This window comes from Pleurodeles waltl, chromosome 4_2 (assembly GCF_031143425.1).
Source record: "Pleurodeles waltl isolate 20211129_DDA chromosome 4_2, aPleWal1.hap1.20221129, whole genome shotgun sequence".
NCBI classification, from domain to species: Eukaryota; Metazoa; Chordata; class Amphibia; order Caudata; family Salamandridae; genus Pleurodeles; species Pleurodeles waltl.
In genome coordinates, this window is record NC_090443.1 from 710,529,206 (window position 1) to 710,549,864 (window position 20,659).

Genomic DNA, 20,659 nt, shown 5'->3' on the forward strand with positions numbered 1-20,659 from the left:
CATTGCAAGGAGGTTCGCTGTCATCTGGAGGTGGTCAATGATTGCCTGGGGAGAGCCTGTGTTTGCAGAAATACCTCAAGGAAGGGGAAGACTGGTACCCCCTACCTCCAAATGTGTGCTGCAACCACTGTCATCACTTTCTTCATAACCATAGGGACACTGGTGAGGCCAAAAGAGAGCACTGTGAACTGAAAATGCTCTCAGCTCACTGTGAATCGCAAGTAGCGCCTATGGGCCTACAGGACAGGAATACAAAGTAAGCATCCTGCAGGTTGCTTGTACACAGCAATCATGACTATGAATACATTTGAAAGTGTCCTCTTAAGAATCCTTCCTGTTCCTTTGCAGACAGTTTTATTAGACGCTAAAACCCCAAGTCTCTCAAAGTGAAGATAACTGAGACCCAGTCTTATATGTCATAGGTTTTGGATTCGGAAAATTCTATCCAAACTCTATGTAGCAAGGTCCTGGCTGCAGCCAAATTGTAGCACAATGGCTTAGCAAGGGGCACAAAGAACCACGAGAAAAGGCATACCTGAAATTCCTAGGTGGCCACTGTTTCTCTATTCACGAAAGAATTGAGGTCTGCTGGAAAGCATAGTTCACTGCGAGCACACTGTAACACAGCACGTCCATTGGCTGGATCCAGTCAGCGACAGCCTTCCATGAGGATTGGCAGTCTTTCATTCACTGAAAGGCACCCAGCAAGAGCATCTTCAAAGTACTACTTCCCTACACATGGGCAACACTACGTGGTAAGCAGTGCTTCCTGCCCCATTCCCTTACAACCAGGCTCATACTTATGTATGGATTAAAATTATGGAAAAAACAAGCTAAGAGGCATTTTTCCATGCAAGTCCCAAAAACAGAAAACACAGCAGTATGTAATAAACAAGATGCAAGAGGTACGTTAGGGCATATCTGAATTTTAAGAAGGGCAATCACTAAAATTTTATCACAGGAGAAATTGTAGTGAACTTGCCCAGTGAGATTTAAGATACAATGTCGAGGTTGACTGATTTTTTTTTTTTTAACTGATTAAAAAATCAAAACTAACTACTTTCTACCAACTTTATATTTTGCCAGCATAACAGACCAAAGTAATTTAATAAAGATAAATTTCAATGCACTTATTTATTTCAATAGAGGAGACATGAGTCAACAGAACTTACTTCATCGCCTTCTTCTATGAGCCCCTGTATTGAATCAAAGAGGGATCCATACGCACCAACTGTCACAAGAATTTCTTTGTATGGATCAATCTCTCTGCCACAAACTTTACCATATACTTGAGACAAAGCTTTCACTAATGATGGATGCCCCTGTGCAAAGAGAATCACACATTTACCAAACATGGAGATATACATATTTAAACATAAACATAGCTTCACAATGGTGAGCTCCATTTCTCTAATGCAATTTATGGCAAACTCATTTTCTACAACTCAGACCACAGTTAAATATGTGTTATTTTTTTAAAGACTTGCTCTCTCATTTTTGGAATGCTTCAAGATGCCACTTTAATAAATATTACCACACATCAGCAAGTTATTAGACACATATAATGCATCTGGGGAAAGATATACCGAGTTGCTGGCTGCAACTTCACAGGTCTTCACATCTTAGTATAAACACAATTTCTAAACAACTTGGCTGAAAATGTGGTAGTCTAATAGGTGTAGAGCTATGCTTTCGTTCACAAGTCTCTTCCAAACACTGACTTGGTATCAATTTCTATGCCCATTTCAGGAGTCAGTAAAACTTTAGCAAATCTTAAACCAGATTTAGTAAATTGGAAATAACTTCTTTGAGTTTGCAGCTGGAAAAACAAATGTCATGCATCTGGCTCCTTGTGGGCATGAGCTAGGAAAGGAACCAAAAACCCCCACAAAAGCTGCAAAATAAATATTTTGCATAATACCTTTAGGTGTTGTTACAGGCTGTTGAACAATTGCAATCTTAAACAGCTAGTATTATTTTAGAATACTAAAACGAAACATTTAGTTTCAATTGTCTTCAAAGGAGGCCTTTCCTGGCATGCCTTATAAACATTATGGAGTTAAATACCATTGGGAAAAATTAGGCAACACAAGCACCACGTTAAACACTCCAATTCCCAAAGGATGACCACCTTTCAAACATGCATTTATTGGCCTTTAGCACAGCCAGTTCATAATAATGAACTCATCACTCCCCAGTCTTTTTGTGACAATTTGTTTGCAACAAGACCTTTACATTTGGCTTGTGGTATTACAATGGAAGGAGATATTTATAACAGATATCCTCTGCTAACCAAACATCCCAACAAATTTAACTTACATAGAGGGCTGGTTGTTTACGTGAGGCACAAATAAATCATTACCTTCTAAAAAACAGAAGTTACCTCCCAAGATGACTGGTGCATCTTGCACCATTAGCACGGCATAGCCCGCACTTTTGATTAGTTATCTTTTGCTACCACTCTAACGTGTGAAAATATTAACTTTCAGCTATTCACTAGCTAATTCTTTTGGAATAATCTGTTTTTAGTTTTTTTCAGGCCTCTGTTACTTTTGACTCTTTGGGTTTGATCGTGCTTACATGACCAAGTACAATCAATTTACTGCTTACCTTCATCTTACTTGACAGAATAGTGTTTAGCTGTATGCGTTGAGATTACCAGTATCAGCACAGCTCACATTTGGTGTCCTTATGTAAAGGCAACTGCAAATGTGTTCATAACAATCCGCAGAGTACATAGAGACAGATATGCACATTTAACGTTTCATGCATGCCATGGAATGATTCCTAAAAAAAGGTTTAAGTTGGGCCCATCTAAAAAGCCATTAGAACCGTAGTATACAGATGAATCCTCATTTGACACTGGAACAACCAATGATAAGGAAGAATACACAATGAGAAATAAACATAGCTGCTTTGTTGCTGTACATTTTTCACACATATTAAATAAGCATCAGCAAAGCCAACAGATCTCGAATTTGGGAGCTTTTGTCTTTACCAATGGTTTCTAGCCACACTGAATAACATCTCAAATGATGTTCAGCATGGCTAAATTAGAAAAAAAACAAAAAAAAACACGTTTGATGGGGCCGCCCATATCATTTTGTAGGCATGCGCTTCCCCAAAACATTATGCAGGAACTTTTTTCTTTTTATTTACCAATCCAAATTGGATAGGTAACTAAAAAGAAGCAAAAATGTGCAAAAGCGGTTTTTGTTTTTTTTAAAAGCAGGTGAGGGATGCGGGCTCAGCAGGGGGGCAAAACCAATGTGGGTGGAACCAACAAGGGGTGGAAGAAACATGGGGAACAGTGAAGACACAGAAGCACTGGGGAGGGCAGGTGAATGAGTAGCAAGCAGAAGCAAAAGAGGAAGGCTTGGAGAAGGTCAAAAGCAACACTGGGTTGGTGAAAGCAACGCAAAGGAAGGTATAAGGAGAAAGAGAAGGAGGGCAAGGGCAGGGAAAGAAACACTGAAGGTGCGAGAAAGCAATTGGAAAAGCACACGGGACAACAGGAAGGGGGTGGGGAAAGCACATGAGTGACAGTGAGCAACACATAATGCAGGGGAAGAGAAGTACACAAAGCAGACTGCTTGAAAACACATACATTATCACAGAATGCTTAACACAAAAGAACAAAGTACTGCTTGGAAAGCAAGCAGTGGAAAAAGAGATTCCAGCCAATCAAGAAACGATAAAAAGGCAATGAAACGTGGGAGGGCCAAACACAAGACTGACAAGCTGGGATACAACTAGGAAGCAGGCAAATGAGAATGACAGGAAAGCCAGCCAATGGTAAGCAATTGGGTTCCAAAGCTCTCTATCTTCTTGATAAGTCACAATATGTCTTACAACAGACAGGACATGAGCAGTCAAGTAGACGCAACCTAAAAATGTGCATTTGTCCTCCATAATTTTGGCAGATGGAACATAAATCTGATCTTGCACACTGAACTGACAACTGATTTTGAATGGTGTGAATTTACAACGGTTTGATAACAAGACATATGCCACTTAAATGTTTATCTTTCAATACCTGGTTCATTTTTGGCCTAACACAAACGTGGCATGTTTTTAACAGAATCTCACCTGACCAAAATCAGGTTCTTACGCTTCTCATTACTGCGCTACATTTATGTGAAGGATTCTGTGTAATTCTGAAGCTTATAACAGTTCATATGATTGTCACATGATTCTATGTTAAGTCGTTGGTTCTTCTAATTAATGATGTAAATAGACAACGTGACACAGACAGTTAAATGTTTAAGTGGTGGAAAAATAAAGAAAAACAGAATAAAATATTGTGGAAAAAACTTTCGAGGTTATCTGACTATCTAAACTAAAAACATCAAAAATGAAAAGGAGTTAACTAAAGTAAAAAACAAAATAATTATGTAGATGCCTCTGCGGAAGACATTTTATTTGTTCCTCTATACTGGCGAGTGCTTCTTGGTGAGCTATGAGCTGGCAAATCTTCACACATGCATACAATATCCGTACAAGACTAGAAAAGAGGGATGGGGGGGACCGGGAGGTTAGTGTTCCAGTGTACAGTCTCCCAAAAACGTTAATCACAAAAACAGAAAGATGCACTGTTCCAAAAATTAGAGAAAATCAGGGGGACCTGATTCTTCAGGAGCAAGAGCCCTCATGCATCACAATGGATGTCTGGCTTCATCATTGGGAATGCTCCTCGTCAGGACGGCGCTGCAATGCCTGACGGGCTCCCCAAAGGGGGGGCTCTTAGCCGAACCACTCTTATAGTGACTGGTGTGTTCAACTATACAGGGATGAACAAGTTTTTTGTTTTTGAGAGTATTTGAGCATTACCACTCATTTTCTACTTTCGGTTTGATTTTAATCTTGGCTTTCATCTCATTCGAGCTGAATAAATTTATTATGTGTCTTGAGATGAAGAACCAATTTTTTTTTTTCCCCTACAATATCCGTAACCAACTGTAAATGAAGACTGAAGCTATACATACATTGTGGAAGGGATGGTCCCGTTGATGGCTTCAGCAGCACACAGGAGAGAGCAAATCGATAGGCTGGGGGAGAAGCACACAAGCGAGCAGCGCACAACAAAGAGAACAATACAAAGAGGACGTGCTTAAGGGGGAAAGCACCATGGAACGTGCTGCTACGTAGCAATATAAGGCACATAAGAGAGAACTGGAATGCACATGCACTCACAGAGAACTAAAGGAAAAACAAAAACAAATAGTTCCCTAAAAGTGAGCAGTGGAGGCATTCAAATCAGCCAATCAAAAGGATAGTAACAAGATTATGCTCCAGGGGAAGGACAGCTACAAGAACAGGAAGGTAAGCCATGGAATAAGAAGTAAGAAAATTGCAATAAAGGCATTCAATGCTGTTAGAGCTGACAGCCTGAGGGTGGTCACCCCTATATTTTTGCCTGCCTCACCTCACGTTTTGGACACTGTTTTGCTGGTTTTTAGACTCTGCGCCCTTTACCACTGCTAACTAGTGCTAAAGTGCATATGCTCTCTCCCTTTAAACATGGTAACATTGGATCATACCCAATTGGACTATTTAATTTACTTATAAGTCCCTACTAGTGTGCACGATATGTGCCCAGGGCCTGTAGATTAAATGCTACTAGTGGGCCTGCAGCAATGCTTGTGCCACCCACTTAAGTAGCCCCTTAACCTTGTCTCAGGCTTGCCACTGCAAGGCCTGTGTGTGCAGTTTCACTGCCAAATCGACTTGACATTTAAAAGTACTTGCCAAGCCTAAAACTCCCCTTTTTCTACATATAAGACACCCCTAAGGTATGCTCTAGGTAGCCCATAGGGCAGGGTTCTGTGTAGGCAAAAGGCAGGACATGTACCTATGTAGTTTACATGTCCTGGTAGTGTAAAACTCCCAAATTCGTTTTTGCACTGCTGTGAGTCCTGCTCCCTTTGTAGGCTAACATTGGGACTGCCCTCATACATTGTTTGAGTGGTAGCTGCTGATCTGACAGGATTAGGAAGGTCATATTTAGTATGGTCAGAATGGTGATATAAACTCCTGCTGACTGGTGAAGTTGGATTTATTATTACTATTTTAGAATTGCCACTTTTAGAAAGTGAGCATTTCTCTGCACTTAAAAATGTTTCTGTGCCTTACAATCCACGTCTGGCTGGGTTTAGTTGACAGCTCCTTGTGCATTTACTCAGACACACCCCAAAAACAGGATACTCGGCCTCACTTGCATACATCTGCATTTTGAATGGGTCTTCCTGGGCTGGGCAGGTGGAGGGCCTGCTCTCACACAAAGGACTGCCACACCCCCTACTGGGACCCTGGCAGACAGGATGGAACTGAAAGGGGACCTGGTGCACTCCTAAGCCACTCTTTGAAGTCTCCCCCACTTCAAAGGCACATTTGTGCATATAAACAGGGCCTCTGCCCCTTCCAACTCAGACAGTTCCTGGAGAAGATAACTGGAACCAGAACCTGCATCCTGCCAAGAGAACTGCCTGGCTGCCCAAACGACTCACCTGACTGCTTTCTGTGAAGGACTGCTGCCTTGCTGTTGGCCTGCTGCCTTGCTGCTCTCTGACTGTGGTGGAGAAGTGCTCTCCAAGGGCTTGGATAGAGCTTGCCTCCTGTTCCCTGAAGTCTCAGGACCGAAAAGACTTCTCTCTTGCAACTGGACTCCTTGTGCGGCGAGAATTCAAAGCACAGCTTGCTGAAACCGACGCACAGCCTGCACCGCGATGAGAAATTCACCGCACGCCGAACCAGAATGACACAGCTTGACTTTGCAAGGAGAAGATCGACGCAGCGCCTGCGTTGCGACTGGAACTTCGACGCACGGCCCACCAGATCGACACGCAGCTGACCTGGGATGATGCAGCCCGACTTCATGAGGAGAAATTGATGCAGCGCCTGCCGTGTGGAAGAAACTTCCACGCAACGCCCACCAGAACAACGCAGCGCTTGTGACTTCGCTCCGCAAGGCAAGGATTCCACGCACAGACCCCAGGGTGTCTGAAAACCCTGCAACCGGAAGAGGATCCATGACCGAGCGCTGGAAATCGACGCAAAGCCGTCCCTGCGTGGAAACTAAATGACGCATCGCTGTGTGCGGCCTGAGAAATCGACGCACACCCCTTTGTTTCCACGCTTCTCCTCTTCTGCGGCCCTTTGCTGAGATTTTTCACACGAACCAGGTACTTTGTGCTTGAAGAGACTTTGTTTGCTTTAAAAAGACTTAAGGCACTTTATATCACTTTTCAGAGATATCTCTACAATTGCTTATTGCATCTTTGATCGTTTTGACCTGCAAATATCCAGATAAATATTATATATTTTTCTAAACACTGTGTGGTATATTTTTGTAGTGCTATATTGTGTTACTGTATGATTTATTGCACAAATACTTTACAAATTGTCTTCTAAATTAAGCCTGACTGCTCAGTGCCAAGCTACCAAAGGGTGGGCACAGAATAGTTTGGATTGTGTGCGACTTACCCTGACTACAGTGAGGGTCCTTGCTTGGACAGGGGGTAACCTGACTGCCAACCACAGACCCCTTTTCTAACAAATGCTAAGCAGTAGGTGGGCTATAAGCCCACACTAAGTTCACATCAGGACGTTCCCAACCAGCCAGCTTGAGCTGCCTGGAAGGCAAAAACTAAAAAAAAGGTCAAAATTAAAAAAACAGCAGGAAGGAACAGTTAAGATGGTAGACTAAGGGGAAGTGTAGCTAAAAAGACAAAAATGAGAATTAGAAAACTGTTGAAAGGTCTCAGGAAAAACACCCTTAAGAGAATTAGGAAACATATGTGGCCAAGATGGAGGATAGAGCTACTGAATCTACAATCATGTAGGCCAGAGACTTCCAGGGTTGGGTCTCAAATACTTCAGACAGTACAGAGTTGGAGCCCTATAAATATTCACCTGACCCACATACTATAGTCTGGCAACATCAGTGGCAATTACAGTGGATTCGACTCTCTTTGCTTATCGTAACAGCTGACAGCTGTATTTCAATCACCCACCTCTTTTGCTTTCACTTGTCAGTTTCCTCAGTTTCCCTTGCCCGGATTTCTTGTGTCCTTGTTTAATCAGAGCATTTATTTTTCCACTTTGAACCCCATACAGAACAAGTCATCCAACACCCTGCCTGCAGATATAACTGCTGCTCTCTCATATTCCCATAATACCTTTCCCATTTTCAATAGTGTTAAAAATGTGGTCTCTAGCTGGCATTCAGTCTGCACCCTGTCAAGTAGGGACCCTCACTCTAGTCAGGAAAAGGGCGATACCCAGCTCAGATAACCCCTACTCATCCTCTTGGCAGCTTGGCACGAACAGTCAGGCTTATATCAGAAGCAACGTGTAAAGCATTTGCACATAACACCCAGTAATATAGTGAAAACACCACAAAAGGACACACACCAGTTTTAGAAAAAAATACTAGCCAATATTTATCTGTGTGAAACAAGACCAAAACGAGAAAATCCAACATACAGTAATAAAGATATGAATTTATAATTAGCAAATGTATAGCACATCATAAAAGAAACAGGTCAACATACCCGTCCCAGCATGCTCATAAAAGGAACATGAGCTTAATATGTCCATTTAAAAGTACCTGTCTTTTTATGTACAAGTCACCTCAAGTGCCAAGAAGATAAATGTGGGGGACCCCAGCACTCCTCTGCACAAAATGTGGGCCGGTTGGTGATTTGGGAGAGAGGTGCAGCATGCGCCCCATCCACTTCTCATACCGTGGCCACTCCTGGGCCCGAGCCCTAACAACTGAGGGGGGGAAGAGGGCAGCAACAACAGGGGTTGGGGCCCAGTTGGACGGGGAGCCTCTGTCGAGGATGTCGTTCCGGCAGTGGGCCTCGAGAACGAAAAAAACAACTGCTCTCTGGGCGGCCCTGGGGTCTGGAGGGGCATCCGATGAGGCTCCTCTCCCTCCTGGGAACATCAACTATCACTCGCCTGCACCCAACCTGGTGCGTGAGTGTAAAGCCTGCTCCCGCAGGCCACAGCAGTGATCTTTCTAAGGGAGATGCTGGCTGGTGCCCCAGGGGCACTCCTCAGAGCCTGCTCTCCCTGGGGGCACTGTTAGAGTGCGCTTTCGACATCCTAAAGCTCCCAAAATGCCCAGGTTGCGGCAGTGAACTCCCTTCATTTCGGCCACCGTGTTGAAAAGCGCAAGGGGCAATAAAGATAAAGCACTCCTCAAGGCGCTAATCAAAAAATAAAGATAAAGTGCTCCAGCACTAAAAATGAAGTGCACCTCACGCTTAACCCTGAAGTCCAAACGTTGCAGAGGGCCGGGGGCACAGCACTTGGCCTCTGGGGGACACAAAAGGAGGCACAGGGAGGCAGGGCCCAGCAACAGGCCAGCACAAAAGGTTGCAGTCAGTTCCTCCAAGTGACCAAGCAGGTCACAGGTCAGCACAGCAGCAGCAGTCCAAGGCGGTTCCTGGTGAGCCCTTCCAGCAGCAGTCTGTGTCCAGTTTCAAACATGGTAAGTGTCCAAAGTGTCTCCAAATTGTGAGGGAAAATCCCCCGTACTTATACTCAGTTTTGCAAAGGTTTAACAAAGAGGTCGAGCGGAGATTCCAACCATTTTTCAAGTGGTTCTGGGAGGGCCCCCTCTCTCCTCCAGCACAGGCTTCAAACATCAGTTGGGGGTAAATGAGCCCTTTGTGTTAGGACAGGGCACAGCCTTTACAGATGCAGGTTAGCCCCGCCTTCCCTTCTCTCAGCCCAGGAAAACCATTCAAAATACAGATGCCCATCTGTGACACCTCCACCCTCCCTGTGTACAGGCTGTCACTCTGCCCAGATGTGGTTTAGAGTCAAGCTGCAAAACACCAGACTCATAAGCACAGAGAAATGCTCACTTTCTAGAAGTGGCATTTCTGTAATGATAATAAGCAAATCCACCTACACCAGTAAGGGGCATTTCTTACTACCATTACAAACATGCCTCCCCTCATAAATCAGATAATATCCCCTAGTCATAAGGCAGGGCATTTCAAATGCAATCCTATGAGAATGAAGCACTCACAGCAGTGACAAACCAAATAGAGTGTTTGTCACTACCAGGACAGGCCCCGCAACCAGGCACATGTCCTGCCTTCTATATACATAGCACCCTGCCCATTGGGGTAGCTAGGGCCTACCTTAGGCGTGACTTACATGTAGTAAAAGGGGAGTTCTGGGCCTGGCAAATACATTTAGATGCCAGGTCCCTGAGGCAGTAAACTGCGCATGCAGGCCCTAGACAGGTTTGAAAGGCTTCTTCAGAGGGTGGCGCAAGCAGCGCTGCAGGCCCACTTTTAGTATTCTATTTACAAGCCCTGGGTATAGGGATTCCACTTTACAAGGCACTTGCAGGTAAATTAAATGTGCCAATTAGGAATCAGCCAATCATACGAACTTGAGAAGGGAGAGCATAGGCACTTTAGCACTGATCAGCAATGATAAAGTGCTCAGAGTCCTAGAGCCAAAAGCAAGAGGTCAGAAAAATAGGAGGAAGGAGGCAAAACATCTGGGGATGAACCTGCAAAAAGGGTCAGCTCCAACAGCTACCCTGTACAAGTTAACAGCATACTAATGCATGGCTAGAGAAAAGCATACCGATCCAGTATGGGCCCTGGAGTATTCAGTTACAACTAGTTTCCATGTGTTGTTGAATGAATGTTTTCATATGTATATCAAGTTTATTTTGTATTTTAAAAATGCTCTATTAAGAATATAGTGAAAGGAAGGCACTTTGTAGAGAAAAGCTTGTTTTTTTCAAAGAATTGCATAATTGTGTCTTAATAGCCTTACGTTATAAAGTGTCATTACATTTTGATTTGTAAATGATCCTTATTAATTTTTCCATCAGGTCAGACATTGATCTGAGATAATGTACAACAGGTCTCAGCCATTCTGAAGTAGTTACACTTACAAAATGGAGCTTTAAAAAGCAATACACATCAAATATCTACTTATAAGTGCTTGCTGTTACATTTTCAGAAAGTAGTTATGGATGTGCCATAAATCAGAGTTCATCTTTTGACCACTGACTCGCAGCTAAGTTCTTGTGAGCCATCATTTTTCAAGTATATCTGTCCTGTTTTGCCATGGCAAACAAGGACAAAGGATTATGTTTGAGAATTAGCATGTGCTTCAGCTGAATATAACTTAATTACAGAGAACCACTGTTAAATGAGGAATGTGTAAAGGATACAACTGCATGTGAAAGGGGAGTGGTGTGCTCAACAAGGTCTCTTCGTCACATTTATTGTAGAGAACTATAAAAAAGTATTCAATTGTAAAGAATTATTGAACATGTGCCCTCCTCATTTCTTTTGTCTATCATCAATCCGTTTCAGAAGGCTGTGCTTGCGAATCGAAGAAGCTGAGCTTATGGGTTGGAGCTTGTGCGTTGGTGTAGGTGATTTGTTGGTTGGGTTGTTGGGGAAGTGGGCCTTTACAGGTTGCTATTCTGCTCCATTTGACTGAGGCATATGTGTTGGCTCTGCAGACTGCCACAAGCACAGAACTGTCCAGAACAAATCACCATATATCCTCCTTCCTCAAAAAACATAAATGTTCCCAGTGAAACTTTGCCTGGTCTTGGATAGATGTTGTCTCCCCATCACCAGTGGTGTACATTCCTGGTGAGCTTTGCTGCTTGCTAGTTTCTGCCCCATTGGTTGTGTATCTCAGTCACAGGGGACTCCTGTTTGAAAACCTGATCTCCCTCCTTCCTCAAACCTAAGCATGCATGCCCATCTAACAAGGCCAGCAGGATGACCATTAGAAGAGAGTTGCCAGCTGGAAGATTGTTGGAGAGAAATTGTTGAATAGGCAGAGGTTCCCCTCATGATTACTTTCTTCTCTCTAAGGTAATAAAGAGAAGGTAGGAGTTGCAACTGCACTGGTGAGAAAAGCAAGTGATTACATTATAACCATATAAACAAGCAAAATAAAAATAACCTTACAAATATTCAATCAATTAAACACAGCATCTTGTCAACACTTAAAGCTTTCTCTATTACATTAGAAAGGCTAACAAACATTTGATCAAAGTTTTCCCTAGCTTTAAGAGCTCAGCACACAAAGTGAGCTTCCACATAACAGACACAAAGCTAGGTAGAATATGTAGAACTCATGAATTAATAAAGCTGCAAGAATGCAGCAAAGCTACAATATTTTTAAAATCAGCTGATTGTAAAAAGTGCCCAAAAAAAATAATAATGCTAAAATGCAACATTTTCTGACTCAAGCTACTGTTACAAGGGCTAAAGTAAACAGTTACATTGCCTTTTGGAAAAAACAACATAAAGTGCTAGATACCAATAATTAATATTGTTAACAGACCATATTCATAAGCAACAGGGGACAGTTGTGTGCACAGTTCCATAGACTTAGCTAGAAGTTTCCTGATGTGAAAAACAACTGACAGCTTACATGGTTTCACAAAGTATTTAAGAATGTTCCTCTTTTGGAGCAAAGTGTTCTTCACCCTGGATTTACCTTCATTATCTACTGGCCACAGTGACCTAAACATTTCAGGTATGCAGAGTTTGGTGCAGATGCAACAAATAACGAGATTTGAGGATATTTTCACTCTCACAGGCTGTGTTGTTATTTTAATTGTAATTGTATTTATATAGCGCCTACTACCCCTAACGAGTCGTCGAAGCGTTTTTCGGCGAACAGCATGCTACTCCACAACCCAAAAGGATTGGTGGTGGATTAGTATAGGGAAATATGAGTACAGTATTAGTATTAGTATAAGGAGGTATGAATTAATTTGAGCGGAGGACATGTGAGTCTGTTAGTTGATTTGAATAGCATAATGGAGGGATAGAGGAGGGAAGAATCCAGAAGGGTTCATTGGGAGATCATAGTATTAAGATGAGATTTGGTATGAGTAAAGGAGAGGTGGAAAATGGAAGAGTCTGCAAAAGGGAATAAGTGAGATCGTAGACGTTAAATTGGATTTGGGATGAGTCAGAGGAGAGATAAATGAGGAAAAATTCAGTAGGGTTGCTTGGGAGATCATAGTCATAAACTGAGGTCTGGGGTGAGCCAGGAGGGGAAGAGGAGGGAAGAGTTTGGGAAGGGTTATTTTGGAGATCATAGTAGTAGAATGAGTTTGGATGAGTTGGAGAGTGAAGACTGAGGATAGATTGATAGAGGTATAGGGTGATGGTCAGACAGAGTAAAGCTTTCAAGAGAGTTGTTTTTTTCTTTCCTCTTGTACAGTAGGATTAGATTAGTAAATATAAAGATACAAGATTATATAAGTAAGGGAATACATCTGTAAGGAATATAATATATTGAGATTTAAAGTTGTATAGTACAAACACAGGCTTTCAAGAGTTACAGTATATGAGGTAAATCTATCTGTGAACTTTTATAACATTATTTTATCTTTCCTCAATACTTTAATAGTGAAATGCTTGTAGATAAATAGCTAAGATAATATTTACGTATTGTGATAGATTAAAAAAAAAAAACAGACTCGTAAGCATCTAATCAAGCAACTTTTATAGAAACTATGCAATGACCTATAAATATGTAAAGTCTAGAATAATATACACATATATATTTACATAGAAACATACACATATGATATATATATGTATATACACACACACAAACATGCACCTATGCATACAAATACATATGTGTGTATATATATATATATATATACACACACACACATATATATATATATATATATATATATATATATATATATACACAATTAATTGAAGTAAAATATACAGTTGTTAAACAGGCCTAAAGAGTGTGTATAAATTTTAGGATAAAATAGTTATTATATGTATTTGTACAAAGAAATACACATATCTACATATATACACATAATCAAATTATAACATGTTACATACACAAGGATATGCAGTCCATTGCTGTTTGAGTATGGTGGTTATATAGGAAAGAGCCTAGTTATCTGTGGATCTCATATTTGGGGTCATGAATTACTTAGGGCCTCATTATGACCCTGGCTGCTGGCGGTAACACCGCCAACAGGCTGGCGGTGTTCCGCCAGCTATTATGACCGTGGCGCAATAGCCATGGCCATACCGCCGGCCCCTCCACTATACCGCCAGGCTTTCGCCTGTTGGTCGTAATCCCCAGGGCAGCAGTGCAAGCACCGCTGCCCTGGGGATTATGAGTCCCCGCTGGCCAGCCTGGCCACGGCGGTAAACACTGCCATGGAAAGGCTGGCGGTAAGGGGGACTTGGGGTGCCCCTGCACTGCCCATGCCATTAGCATGGGCAGTGCATGGGGCCCCCAGGCATAGCCCCATCGAGCATTTCACTGCCCGAATTTCAGGCAGTGAAATGTGTGACGGGTGCTACTGCACCCGCTGCACATCAGCATTGTCGCCGGCTCTATTACGAGCCGGCAGCAATGTTGATGTGAATTTTCCGCTGGGCCAGCGGACGGTAACACTGGTACCGTCCGCTGGTCCAGCGGTAAAGTCGAAATAGGGAGCCAGAAATAGTATTCTGGCACCCGCTGCCTCGGCGATCTTCAGAGAAGACCGCCGAGGTTGTAATGAAGGCCATAGTTTGGCCACTTGAACAGAGAAAGATGTACCACCTTTTGTCTTTTTCTTCTATGGTGGTGTTTTGAAGAGGGGTGCCAATCCTGAGCAGAGGTTTCTTTGTTGAATGCATTTGGTGATAATATTCCTGATTAAAAGTGGTCCTGGCCCATGTATCGTGTTGTGGGTGATACAAAGCAGCTTGACGGTGGATCTTCTGGCAACTGGTAACCAATGTAGGGCCATCAACGCAGGGGAGATATTGGCTAGTGGCTTTATATGCAGGAAAAGTCTAGCAGCCGAGATCGGAGTGCATTGTAGTTTTCCACAATGCATGGTAGAGACCGTTGGCGCAATCCAGTTTAGACAGTGCAAGAGATTTAGTAGCCTTCACCTCGAGGTGAGGGAAGATGCATCACAGAGTTTTCATGGTAATGAAGCTTAATCTTGCTAATTTGTCCACTTGAACATTAATTTTTTATTTCCAACAAATGTTATTGGATTTTACAAAACATCGTACAAGCTGACAACGATGTGCCCCCCCCATCCCCAATGCAATAATTGGACCCCCGCAGCCGGCTAGCATAGCACAGGTCATCAACAGTGACACCATAGTTCTGCATCAATTATGCCAGTGAGCAACACTAGTACTTTGTATACAGAATTAATCATTGCTGGGGGCTGAACAATTAGCCCTTTTTCCCATCCCCTCTCCCCCTGCTGGTGCAGCGTGTTAATAGAATCGGTGTGTCTTTTAAACCCGTGTGGGTAAGCAGCACAGCTGTCGTGTGACTGTCATATTTTTCCCCTTGTGGGCTCTCAGTCATGTCCCGAAGGTCTTTTATCTCAATCTTACTCCTCTGGGGGTTCTTCAGTGCCAGGACTATTGATTCCCAAGGCCACGCGCCATCTAATGTGCCTATTCCCTTAAACGCCTCTCTTCACAGAAGGGTCCTTTCACATTCTGCCCACTTCTCCAGCTCCTTTATCCAGCATAGAAAGCAGGGGCCTGTACAGTGTTTCCATTTTCTTGTGATTTCCCTATTACCTAATAATAGGCCCATGTCTTGAAATCTACTAGAGATTTTGTTCTCAACAGTGTGTGGATACCAGTGCAGTAAGCAGTGAGTGGGTTTGAGTGGAATAGGTTTATCGATAAGTCGCTGTACAACCTTTGTTCAATATTGATTAAGAAAAGGACATGGCCATATCATGTGCATGAAGGACGCCCCCACCTCACTACAGCGGTAGCAAGCCACTCCATGTGTGTGGAAGTATCTATTAATCCTTTCTAGGTGCAAATATGTTCTGTGGAGGATATAAAAGTTGATGAAGAGAAACACGACATTTCTGGAGGTTCAGGGCATCCTGTCCAAAATTCCCTCCCATTCTGACTCAGAAATGGTGTTCCCCAAATCTACCTCCCATTTGTTACATAGTGTATCGCTGGGCCTGAGGGTCTCTGCTTGTAAATGTCGGTATAGACAAGTTACTGCCATTACCATTCCTGCTGTCTGGAACTTTACCTCGGGCCATTCTCTTAATGGCACCTAGTACTTTGGACACTGTTATGTCCTCCTCCAGAGTTGCTGCTGATCCCGGCTCAAATGCGGGTTTGTGATGCCTTGTAGAAAGCTAAGTCACTGATTGGGGTCAGCTAAGGGTCTACTACTATACAAGGTGTAGTAAAAGGCAGAGAAGTAGGCATGTATTTCATCTTGTGTTTCCAACAGGGACGCAGTGTCCGAGTTTATTTGCACTTTTGGAGAGCCCCTCCTCACTGGGTTCGCTAGCCAAGCCAACAGCCTCCCCGTCCGGTCCCCTTCATTATGTTGTCATGCAATGTAAGCCTTATAGTCAAACGAGCATAGCCGTTCCGTGTTTTCCGCTCCTGCAGTCGGGGGTCAAGGTCTGGGTGGCCCGGTCTATCTAATTCTAAAGAGCGCATCTTTGATGTTCTTTATCAAGGTGAAGCAAACCCCAACTTTCTCCAGTGCCCTCTAGTCACCACCTTGAGCGTTTCCCACTCTGAGAATTTGAGGCAGTGCCCTCATTCTCAGCAAAGTAACGCATCTGCTGTGTGTCTTTTACCGAAAGGGAGAATCCTCCAGCATCTCTGGGTTCAACCGCCAGCTTGGGATCAGCACAAGCGGCTTTCTCCAGGACACCCTAAGTAACACTGGATTATGGTGAGACAGTGTGCGAGTGAGGTACTCGGACCCTATTACCTTGATGTGGATGTCTGGGGAGCAAAGAAAGAAATCTAGCCAGATGTGCAGCTCGTGGATGCTGGAGCAAAAGTAGTCAATTCAATTCAATTCAGCTTTATTTCGGCATAAAATACCATAAAAGCATACTAACAAAATTCATGACTCTCTAAAAGAAATTAAACATCTTAGAAAAATCAACAAAATCAGGCCCATAACAAAAATCAAATCCTAAAGACCCCCAAGACCATATATTTCAAATAAGAAAGTTATCAATATAAATGTTATAAATTGATCGATTTGTCAATAAAAATATTATAAAATACACAACACTAGTCGCCATTAGATTTTCTCAAATCTATGTAGTACAAGTAGGCAAGTTATCAATAAACGTATTTTAAAATAGACAATTTGTCAATACATTTTTTTTTTAAAATACACAATGCAAATCATCTTAAAATGTTCACATCAGCTAGCCTGTTACTGGCCTCCATTACTACAGGAGTTGTCTCCGACAGTCGTCTATGATCATCTCAGAAAAGTATCTGTGCTCAGAGCGTCTATCTTCTGCTCTAGAACTTCCCAAGATGCCCAAATTGCTTGCATTACATCTTGAAGTGTGGGAGTGGGGAGTATGTTTTCTAAGTGCAGGTGGGCCCCCTGTGCCTCCATATCTGTCCTCTGGTAGCCACTCATCAATTCCTCTGCCGGCACATCTCGCTTTTTATTAGCCTTCCCCATGGTTATGGAGCTCAGCAATGCCCAGCGAGCGCAAAATGGGGTACGCAACTATTTTTACCAGGCAGCTCGTACTCAAGACCCCAAGTAGCCTGCAGCCACTGTTCGCTTGCTGGGTGCGTTTCCCCACCCATTGATATGAGCCGCACAGGCGTTTAATTTCTTGCCTCGTTTATCGAGCTGTGGATTCGCGCGCGCCGGGTGGCGCCAGCCAGGCACTCCACCTACTGCACACTGCACTCCTATGTCGGCAGGGCAGCTCCCCAGGTGGTCTCCAGGGCAGGCAACAAAGGCAGTACCTGTGCTCAATTAGCTTCAGGGACCATCGGCTGTCTGGGCCCCCTTAACCATTTTATCTGCACTCCGCTCTCCTGGTGGGGCCCCAGGTCCAGCTTCTGTCAAGGTTGTGGGGGGAGGGTCAATCGGGCCTCCCCCTCGTCTATCCACAGGCCCCCGCTATGTCTCCTACTTCGATGGGGTCCCCAGCTGTCTCCCCAACTAGGCCGCTCCTTCAGGCCCTGCAGTCCCCACGTAGTTTGGGGGGGGGGGGGGGGGGGGGGGGTAAGGTCGACCGCGTGCCTCGATCAAGGGGAGGGGCTGGGGGAAATAGTGGTGCAGTTCTGGCACCGCAGGACCCCACGTCTCCCCTGTCACGGCCCCCCCCAAAGGCCGCACCCGCCCCTGACCTTCACGGGGGGGGAAATCAGGCCTCTCGGCACGGCCCACTGGTACTGGTTCCGGACATCAGTGCTCAGAATGGGACACTCCGGCACACTTCGTTAGCTCCTCACAGCAGTCCGCTTCTGCATTATTTTACCCTCCCAGGATCCTCACCGCCTTTATGTGTTGGCCAGAGTCCTGTGGACTGAACATTCATTATTAAATTGGAGTCCACTGTAATTCCAAGGTTTCTTACTTCCTTAGATAGTTTAGGAGGTGGCCCCAGATTTTCAGGCCAGAAACAGAGTGGGTCATAATTTTTCCAATCGCCACATGTGAGTATTTGTTTTGGAAGTATTCCGTTTGAGATGGCTCCATGTCATCCACTCATCAATGACTCTGAGGCAACTGAAGATTTGTAAGTTTGCAATGTATTTGGGGCATTCCAGTTTAAGGAGTATTTGTGTGTCATCTGCATAGTTGTAGCATATGAGTTGAAATTCATTGATCATTGTCAGTAATTACATCATGTAGATGTTGAAAAGCATGGGTAGGATGATTGAGCCTAGAGGGACCCCTGCTTTTGTGAAGTAGGGTTTAGACAAGAAAAGGGGAGCATGGATGTTTTGAAGGTAGGATGTGATCCAGTTGAGAGCAGTCCCATCTATGCTGGCTTCGCAGAGTCTTTGTATTAGAGTGTCATGGTCATATGTGTTTAAGGCAGCTGAGAGGTCCAGGAGAGGTAGTACAGTAACTCCATTGAGGCCTACTGTATTTTTAAGATCATCCCAGATGGCGGTGAGTGCCTCTTCCTGGCCGGAATCCAGTTTGGTAGTCAGAAAGTTTAGAGTTATCTTCAGTTAATTGTGACGTCTGGGCAAAAGCTGCTCTTTCTATCAGTTTGCCAGAAAAGGACCATTTACAATCGGTCCGTAGTTGTTGGGGCTCTTAAGGTACAGGTTTGTATTCTTCAATAAGGGGCATATGTATGCCTTTTTAAGATCTTCAGGAAAAAAGTCCCGTAGTTAAAGAATTATTTGTGATTCTTCTTACTGGTGTGGCAGCTGAGGTAGATAAAAGAATATTCTTGAAGCTATGTGGTGGACAAGGGTCAGAAAGGCAGCTGGAAAGCCTGCTTGCTTTGACTAGATCCATAAATCCACTTTGTGATATTTGATTCAAGGAGTGCAGAGGCTGGGTTGGCTTACGCCTGGAGGGGATTTTTGGAAACAAGTTGGTGCTGGTGGTTTTCCTTTGTTTGAAATAGGAGTCCAATGTGTCTGCCTTGGTTGTGTAATGATTTTCCAGTTTGAATGTGAAATCTTGAGTAATGGGATGAGTTCCGTCCATGCATTTAGGTTTTCAAAATTCATTGAGAATTAAAAATATATATATATATTTGCTGATATAGCATTTTTAATTCTATCTGAATAGTACCCTTATTAGCTTTTTGCTTGTTGATTTATATATTATGTTAAATTTGCATAAATGAAGTTTGTCTTGAATATGTTTTTAAGGTCTGAATTTCTCCAAGGTGCTTGTTTTCTTTTGTCCTGTTTTGTTTTTCTTAGTGGCATTAGGATATTGAAAGCTTCCTGTAGTCACTTGCAATGTTTTTGAACAAAATCTATTGCTTCTAGATCTATGTTGGCTGTTAGTTGTGTTTCTAGGTGTTCAAAATTGAGTTTGTTCCATGGTCTATAGGTGAATGTATGTAAGATTGTCTTGGGTGTGTTAATGAGTGGAGTTTTATGATGGAAAGTTACCAGCTGGTGGTTTGACTATGTGACTAGTATGATGCTTTGGGCAGTAATTAGCCCAGGGTTTGCAGAAACCACATATAGGATGTGCCCAGCGATGTGTGTGGGATTGTGTACAATCTGATGTAGGTTCAATGTGACTAGGCCAGTCATGATAGCATTTGAATGGTGCATATTGGGTTTGTCAAACCAAATGTTTAGGTCCCTAAGAATGCATAGGTCGTTGTAAGGTTAGTAACTGTGTCTAGAAATGGGTAGGGGAATGTAGATTTGCTAGGTGGTGGTCTTTAAAGGAGAAGGAAGTTACAGGAGTAAGTTGGTGTAGGGCTGCATCTGGTGAGGATGGCCTCGCAACCGTGTATGTAGATGTTGCATGTTTTGCTTTGATTCATTGCATGTTTAAATGTAACAGCTAGTCCACCACCTTATTTTGCCTATACAGTTTTGTATGATGGTTTGAAAGCCTGGAGGAACAGCTTCATGCAACACCGGGGCCATGTCATCTCCAAAACAGGATCCAGTTATGAAGAGTAAGTCAGGATGTGTGTCAGTAAGTAGGTCGTCGATGTGGTACTTGTTTTTAAAGAGTGATCAAGCATTTATGAGTAGGCAGATTAGAGATTGTGTTTTGGTGCTGGTGGTGTGTTTTTTGTTTTTGTAGAGGCGTTATCAGTATAATTTGAACTTGTAACAGGTGTGTCATCAGTGTGGATATTAACTGTATGAGGGTCACAATAGTG

General features: G+C 43.3%; 1 protein-coding gene across 11 annotated transcripts in view; it reads right to left on the reverse strand.

Annotated features, from left to right (window-relative positions):
* KYAT3 (kynurenine aminotransferase 3) overlaps window positions 1–20,659 on the reverse strand; it is a 496,355-nt gene that overhangs the window by 297,099 nt on the left and 178,597 nt on the right. For all 11 annotated transcript variants that reach the window (XM_069232317.1, XM_069232320.1, XM_069232316.1 and 8 more), the window contains one exon: window positions 1,173–1,322. In XM_069232317.1, the coding sequence (XP_069088418.1) occupies window positions 1,173–1,322 (150 nt within the window). The remainder of the gene's footprint in view (window positions 1–1,172; window positions 1,323–20,659) is intronic.